The sequence below is a fragment of the Diadema setosum genome, chromosome 14 (genome assembly GCF_964275005.1).
Source record: "Diadema setosum chromosome 14, eeDiaSeto1, whole genome shotgun sequence".
Lineage (NCBI taxonomy): Eukaryota > Metazoa > Echinodermata > Echinoidea > Diadematoida > Diadematidae > Diadema > Diadema setosum.
Window position 1 is genome coordinate 23,612,576 of NC_092698.1, and position 8,321 is coordinate 23,620,896.

The 8,321-nt window shown below is 42.1% G+C and overlaps 1 protein-coding gene across 1 annotated transcript in view; it reads left to right on the forward strand.

Annotated features, from left to right (window-relative positions):
* The window catches only part of LOC140238225 (uncharacterized), a 69,190-nt gene extending 61,119 nt beyond the window's left edge, over positions 1 to 8,071 (forward strand). The window contains exons 8-12 of the mRNA XM_072318161.1: positions 207 to 4,284; positions 4,518 to 4,687; positions 5,109 to 5,289; positions 6,038 to 6,209; positions 7,961 to 8,071. Of these exons, the coding sequence (XP_072174262.1) occupies positions 207 to 4,284; positions 4,518 to 4,687; positions 5,109 to 5,289; positions 6,038 to 6,209; positions 7,961 to 8,056 (4,697 nt within the window). The 3' untranslated portion in view covers positions 8,057 to 8,071. The remainder of the gene's footprint in view (positions 1 to 206; positions 4,285 to 4,517; positions 4,688 to 5,108; positions 5,290 to 6,037; positions 6,210 to 7,960) is intronic.
* Positions 8,072 to 8,321: the final 250 nt, after the last annotated feature.

The following is an 8,321-nucleotide window of genomic DNA, read 5'->3' on the forward strand; positions in this document are numbered from 1 at the left end:
TGGGGGTAGGGTGACGCCTACCACTTTACACTTCCATTCCTTCCGCGATACGAGTAGTTCTTCCTTCCATTTCGTGGCATAAAGAAAATAAGATAGAATGAAACGACAGTTGAATTAACATGAGATGAGAATTATTCTGGCATTTCTGACGCAAACTAACGTTTGTTTTTTTTTTTTTTTCATTTCCATTTGTTACTGATTATTAGGGGTGCACTGTGAACACAACGTCGATGACTGCGCCGACGTCACGTGTCAGAACAACGGCACCTGTGTTGACCTTCTCAACGCCTTCCGCTGTGACTGTCCCGAAGATTACACCGGGAGCTATTGCGAGATTAATACCAATAGATGTTTGGGTGAACCATGTAGGAATGGAGCAACATGCGTCAATGGGGCAGATACCTACACGTGCCTTTGTTCTCCAGGGTATCAAGGAGAGAACTGCGAAGTGGAAATTGATGAATGCGAAAGTTTCCCTTGTCAAAACGATGGTACGTGTCAAGATGCCATCGATAGCTTCACATGTCAGTGTGCCCCAGGTTTTAATGGGTTTCTTTGTGACGTAAACATCAACGAGTGCGCCAGTGATCCATGCACCAATGGTGGTACATGCACCGATCAAATCAACGGATACGACTGTGTTTGCCCGGAAGGTTTTGCGGGAACAGACTGTGAGGAGAACGTGGATGAATGTTCTTCTTCTCCTTGCCAGAACAACGGAACTTGCATCGATTCCGTAGCGGAATACACATGTCGGTGCGTCTCTGGATTCGAGGGTGTGCATTGTGAAATTGACACTGACGAATGTGCCAGCAGTCCATGCCAAAACAATGCAACGTGCTCAGATATGGTCAATGCATTTGAATGCCGGTGTCTTACTGGCTTTGAAGGCGTTCTTTGCGAAATGGATATTGACGACTGCGCCGGGAAGCCGTGTCTAAATCAGGGAACATGTCAAGATAGAATCAATGGCTACGTCTGCGAATGTGCAAAAGGGTATGAGGGTGTCATTTGTGAAACGGACATCAACGAGTGCGCTAGCAGTCCATGTCGAAACAACGCCACATGTTTGGATAGACTAAATTCATTCACATGCTCGTGCCTTGATGGGTTTGATGGAGCGCTCTGCGAGAATAACATTGATGAATGTGTTGAAGATCCATGTCAGAATGGGGGGACCTGTCAAGACCATATCAATAGTTTTGAGTGCAAATGTGCTGTAGGGTATACAGGAGCATTGTGTGAAATAGACATTGATGAATGCGGGAGTAGTCCTTGCAGAAACAACGCCACATGCTTGGACGGAGTTGCTTCTTTCATGTGCATCTGCCCGGGAGGGTATCACGGAACACTTTGCGAAAATGATGTAGACGAATGTGTTGGGGATCCTTGTCTGAATGGAGGCATCTGCAATGACTTAATCGACAGATACATCTGCCAATGCGCAGTAGGCTTCGTGGGTGTGCATTGTGAAACTAATATCGACGAATGTGCGAGCAATCCTTGCCAAAACAATGCAACGTGCCTCGACGGTGTGAATGCCTTCCAATGCAATTGCTCAGAGGGTTTTGAGGGCGCCCTCTGCGAGATTAACATTGATGATTGTGCGGAGAACCCCTGCATGAATGGGGCGACCTGTAATGATCTTGTTGGGGGATTTACCTGTCAGTGCTTTCCAGGTTTTGATGGCACTCACTGTGAACAAAACATTGACGAATGCCTGTCGTCACCTTGTAGGAACAACGCTACCTGCAATGATAGCATAGCAAGATACTCTTGCCACTGTCTTTCTGGCTTTGAAGGACTGCACTGCGAGACTGACATTGACGAGTGTGCCAGTAGCCCGTGTCAAAATAACGCTACTTGCTCAGAAGGGGTAGACTCCTTTGCTTGCATTTGCCTAGGAGGCTACGAAGGTAGCCTTTGTGAGACAGAAGTTGATGAATGCATCGGATATCCGTGTAAAAATGGAGCAACATGTCGAGACCTTGTCGACAGTTTTGCTTGTGACTGTGTCCAAGGCTACGAAGGACCTCTGTGTGAGGTTAATCGTGATGAATGCGAGAGTAATCCCTGTCAAAACTCTGCAACGTGCCATGATGGTGTGAATTCCTTCAAATGTAGCTGCGCAGAGGGTTTTGAAGGAGACCGGTGCGAGATTGATATCAATGAATGCGTCAGCCAGTCCTGCGAAAACGGAGGAACTTGTGAGGATATGATCAACGGCTTCATCTGCAGCTGTGTCAATGGGTTTGAAGGAGAGACATGTGGTATTAACATTGATGAATGCATGAGTAGTCCGTGTGAAAACGCAGGAACCTGCGTAGACGAGGACAATGGTTTCTCATGCGTATGTGCCCGAGGTTTTACCGGACTGTCCTGTGAAGTTAATGTGGACGAGTGCGCCAGCGAACCATGCATGAACAATGGCACTTGTGAAGACGGTGTCAACAGTTTTGCTTGTCATTGCCAACCTGGATTCCACGGAGCACTCTGTGAGAGTAACACCGATGATTGTGCCGTCAATCTTTGCCGACACCAGTCAACATGTCTTGACCGCATTAATTCTATCGAGTGTGTCTGCACACCGGGATACAGCGGCTTCTACTGTGAAATAGAAATCGACGAATGTGTCAGCATGCCGTGCTCAAACGAGGCAAGCTGCAGCGACATGGTGAATGGATATGAGTGCAAGTGTGCTGATGGCTTTACAGGCACTCATTGCACAGAAAACGTCAATGAATGCTCCAGTAACCCTTGTGAAAACAATGGGGTTTGTGAGGATGGTGTGAACGGATTTACGTGCACGTGTGCTGATGGTTTCGATGGTCCTACGTGTAGCAATAATATAAATGAATGTGCCAGCAACCCATGTTTGAATAATGCTACATGCCGTGATGGCATCAACCATTATGCGTGCGTGTGTCCTCCTGGTTACAATGGAAGTCACTGCGAGATTGACGTGGACGAATGTTTCAGCACACCATGCCAACATAACTCAACATGTAGGGATGAGGTAAACGGATACACATGTGCCTGTATGGACGGGTATGTAGGAACACACTGTGAAATAGAAGAGAATGAGTGCATCAGCACGCCTTGTCTAAATGGGGCTGCTTGTGTGGATCTCATAAATGGGTACAAGTGTACATGCTTACCTGGCTACGAAGGAATATACTGTGAAACCAATACTGACGAGTGCTCGAGTAACCCCTGTCTAAATGGTGGCACTTGCAGGGACTACATCAATGGATATCTATGCTCCTGTGCTCCAGGTTATGAAGGTGACAACTGCGAGACCGATACGAATGACTGTGCTCTAGAACCGTGTCTGAACAATGGTACCTGCGAAGACAAGGTGAATGGATACCTCTGTCAATGTCATCCAGGATTTACTGGCACCAGATGTGAGGAGAACATAGACGACTGCGCGAACAGGCCTTGCAGGAACAATGCTACTTGTGTCGATCTTGTCGGTCACTATGTTTGTGTATGCACAACTGGTTACGAAGGAACAGACTGCGAAGTCGACATCGATGATTGCCTCAAAATGCCATGTCTCAACAACGCGACTTGCGTCGACCTGGTCAATGATTACATGTGCGAGTGTCGTGAAGGTTTCGAAGGGAGGACTTGTGAACATAACGTTGACGAGTGTGAAAGTCAACCGTGCTTGAATGGAGGAGCATGCGCAGATGAAGTTAACGGATACTCGTGTGATTGTCAGCCGGGATTCGAAGGAATTCACTGTGAAATTAACGTTGACGAGTGCGCGAGCTCTCCCTGCCTTCATAACGGGACATGCGATGATCTCATAAATGCCTATCAGTGTAACTGTTCGGAGGGATTTGATGGTACCGTGTGTGAGATTGACATCAATGAATGCCAATCGAACCCATGCCATAATGGTGGCGCTTGCGCGGACGGCGTCGCAATGTACACGTGTAGCTGCCTCCCTGGTTTTGAAGGTGCTAACTGTGGAGTGGATATTAACGAATGCAATTCGTCACCATGCGGCGGGAATGGCACATGTTTCGACGATATTAATGGATATCACTGTATGTGCCTTCCAGGATTCGAAGGAAAAACTTGCGAAACGGAGACGGACGAGTGTACATCGAGTCCTTGTGGGCAGGGCGGAACGTGTATAGATCTTGTGGATGGGTTCGAATGCACTTGTCCTACAGGAATGTCTGGAAAGAGATGCGAGACTATCGCTGATTATTGCATCAGCCAGCCGTGTGCAAACAACGCAACGTGCCAGAATACAATAAATGGAACAAGGTATGGTTTTCATTTATTTTTTTTTTTACTTCGCACTGTTGAAATAAATATTTCTGGCATAATTGCTATTTTCTTGCCATATTTTCAAAGCCGTCTTTTGGTTTGTCGCATCAGTAGGGAATAACGTGAATGCTACTTGCTGAATGTGTGTTCTGACTTATGTGTTAAGTTAAGTAATTTTTCTTGTATTACCATTCCCAGTAACAAGAAGACAATCATATCAATGTTTGCAGGTGTGATTGTGCATTCGGCTACGCGGGAGAGTTCTGTGAGGAGTACGACTTCGGCGTTTGTGGCGATTCCTGCATCTCGGGAAAGTGTGCTGTGTCTCGCTCGCCCGATGAAAACATCATCTATTCGTGCATTTGTAACACCGGCTTTGTTGGGAGTGCATGCGATACTGGTTAGTGAATATATGAACTGTTTGACCAGGAGTACATGACTTGTAAAACCACCTTAAACTATCATAGATCCTTCAACTCTAATTATTTCATTTAAATTTTGATAACAAAGCTACAAGTCTGTCAGCGTTCTTCTGCTCAATTTAATTCAGCCAGCGGGAAAATAGTTTGGACTTGGAGTTTGAAGTATTTACATCGCGATAAAACTTTAGTGATATTATTAACAGGGCATGCCGCTGTACGTAAACATATCAGTTCAATGATCGTTTTGGTGTCTCCAGCATTCAAGTAATTCATTCTATTCTAATAATCTTACTCTAGTAATCATCACTTTGTGAATGTTGTATGGTTTATACGTTTATACCATTACTTGCAGAGAAACTCTGTCTAAATTTCGCCTTGTAATAATGTGCCCTTTGACAGATATCAACTCTGTTTCGGCTAATGTCCTCTTGAACAACCATCAACCCAAGACCGACATGGAAACGATAGCTGCGAAGCTGAGCAAGGTCTTCAAGATGTCCCTAGGTGCCAACCTCAAGGAGCCCAAGAATATCAAAGTCATCATTGTCTCGGCGAGCAACGAAAGTTCGCAAATCAGCGGGTAAGGCCTGATCTCATCTGTTATTAAAAACAGTCATTTGACCTATTATTGTCATTAAAGTCTATATTATATCAATGTTCATAGTTATTGCAAAATTAACTTTGAGACTCACTTTGTGGGAAGACAATTGGATTTTGTCAATGAGCTTTCTTACAAACTAAGGTACTAGTAATCCAAAAGCAATGTGTCTGCAAAAAGTTGTAGTGTATATACAATGTAGCCCTGTTACACTTTTCTTCATAACACTGGTTCCAATTTTTCAAAACAGCCAAATGAAAATAGAGGTAGAATGTATCTATATGCAGTTCTCGACACTAACTTTATTATCTGGTGGCCCGTTTGGGCCACCGAAATCTTTGAAACTGGCATTTTGATTGCCCGAAATAAAAGGAAGTGTGACAATTCATTTTGAACTGTAAGTGCCCGATCGGGTCATCAAAAGATACATGTAGCCTTTTTGGAAATCTGGTGGTCCGACATAGATTTTATTGGCCACTGGGCCATCGCTTTTATCGAGCCCTGATACATAACAGCCATTGTTTGCTCTTAACCCTATTTGGATAGAAGTGGTTGACAACTATCTGCCTATCGTCGTTTGTTTGGTTTTTATTTCATTGCTACAAGATTCAATGATGACCTATAAAGCAAACAATTTCTAATTGTCTTTTGCTGACTGGTAAGAGATAGTTTAAGCATTGTGAGTTTCACAAGTATTGACCCTTATATCTCTTCGTATTTTGCCCTCCAGGAGTAAATACACAAATACGACTTTTTACACCATGGTGAACGACGAGGTATTGAGCCAAGAAGAGCAGGAAAAATTATTCGACTCTATACCAAACGAGGAGAAGGACGCCATCATGGATCCGTATGAGATATATGACGAGGCTCCCATCCAACCAGAAGAAACGGGTCGCAAGGTAAGACATCCTTATGAAACGCGTCCATATAGAGTGGCATTTGTGAAAATTCAATTTCAGTTTCAATTTCAATTACTTTTTTTTTTATTTCTCAATGAAAAAAAAAATACATCAAATATAGCAAAGTGAACTGATACTTATTATCCGGATAGGATGAAGAAAAAAATGTTGAAAACATAGAACATGGTAGTCAATCAATAAATCAATTAAAAAGTAAAATTGCGTTTGTCAAGGATGTTTTTTTAATGAATGTATAAAATCAATTAAAGCTTCCTGGAACTCAAATAATCAAATGTTTCTGTTGGGATAACTCGCACTTACCGTAATGTGACTAGCATTTCATTACATGTCATAATAAATGAGCGTCATAAAAAAATAATCATCAAAATTTCTATCATCTGCCGAGTCTGTTGTCGTGTTAATGCCTCATGGTACTGTTCTTTTGATCAAGTGCGGGAAATCATCTTTTTGTGTTTTTCCCCCGACGTTTTTCCACATTCAACGCGGAACATCATTCCGCTCCGTTCCACATAATCAGTGCAAACAGATAAAGCAAGACATGATTATGGCGCGTACAGAATGACCTTGTAATTACGTGTGGCAAAATATTCCTTATCCTTTTTAAATCGAGAAGAAAATTATAAGTTGAGTGAAGAATGCAAGCACAGTTGGTTGGTTTGGTTTGGTTTATTTCTGCATTTTCTTTCTCCAAATACAATAACAAATGAAAACAATGTAATACAGAGTATGCAAAAAAAAAAAGAGAGAGAGAGAGTTTAACATACAAATCAATATAAGAAATATTAATTTCATAACAGCACCAGTCTGCAATGATATATGAATCAAATCAACATATTAACGCATACTGTATTTATATATGAACAAAGGAGAAATCAATACAGGGGACCGTTATCATAAGCAGAGCTTGATGTGGATGAGGCCCTATCTATACTTTATATATGTATATGTATACAAATATAATACAACACCAATTATACATCTACACATAAAACTCTTAATCTTAATAATAGAAACACATTTTACTAATCAAGATTTTGATCTTGATTTCATGATAGCTGTAAGTGTAATGTGGTTAAAACTATTAGATGGCATGAGTCACGCAAGGCCTGCCTGAAAGTAGTATTGGAGAAACCTAAACGAGCCAATGATGCACCGTCATTTGTCGAGCAGTAGCGCCCTCTAGTCACAGAGCTCCAAAAATAATCATGTTCAACTTACATTTTGTGGTCAGAGCTCAAGCTTTTATCTTGAAATCAAGACATTTTAATCAGTTATATTTCTTCTTCGTATTGTTGTTTGTTTGTTTTTGGTTTTTATTTGTTAAAGGTATACGCTTTTCTTTCAAAAGATTTTGAATTTTGCAATTGTTTGCGTATCAATGGTTCAGACCACGGTTTTCTCAAATTATCAAATAGATTCTTGTAAAACATCCGCTATAATTTCCGAATTCTAATTTTGCTATGCCCTTTTTGTTTCCCTTAATTTCCCCAACCTCTTTACGCATATATTCTTCATATTATGTCCTTTGCTGTTGAAATCTTAACCCGTTAAAGGACTACTGTATAGCTGATTTTGCTATAAGACGCATTTTCCATAGACACCTGCCCGTGTATATACTCTGGACTAGTCCTCGACGGGTTAATTGATAAGTTTCTCCATATTCTGATTATGTCTACTGATGCGTGCCGACATTAAGTACTCTGATGTTTTTTCTTTCCGTTTGTCTTTAGCCCGGCTGGCCATTATTAAATTGGATCGTTCTGGTCATCTTGCTCCTCATCATTGTCGGGTTACTCGTTGCCATTGGATACGTAGCGAGCAGATAACACAGTGACAATCCGCAGACGATTAGGCATTTTTGTTATCTTTCTATATACATATTAATGTATCCATCAATGTTGGACCTTATCCTGCCTAATCACCCTTTCCGTTTTGTTCCATGTGCTTTTTGCAATCTATATTGTAGCCTTGGCCGTTACAGCGCTGGTACATCTTTCTCTTGTTGATGATAATCCTTATCTTGTTTATCATCTTCATCATCGCTGTTGTAGTAAGGTACAGCCGAAACACAGAGCTTGCTGCACGTAGTGA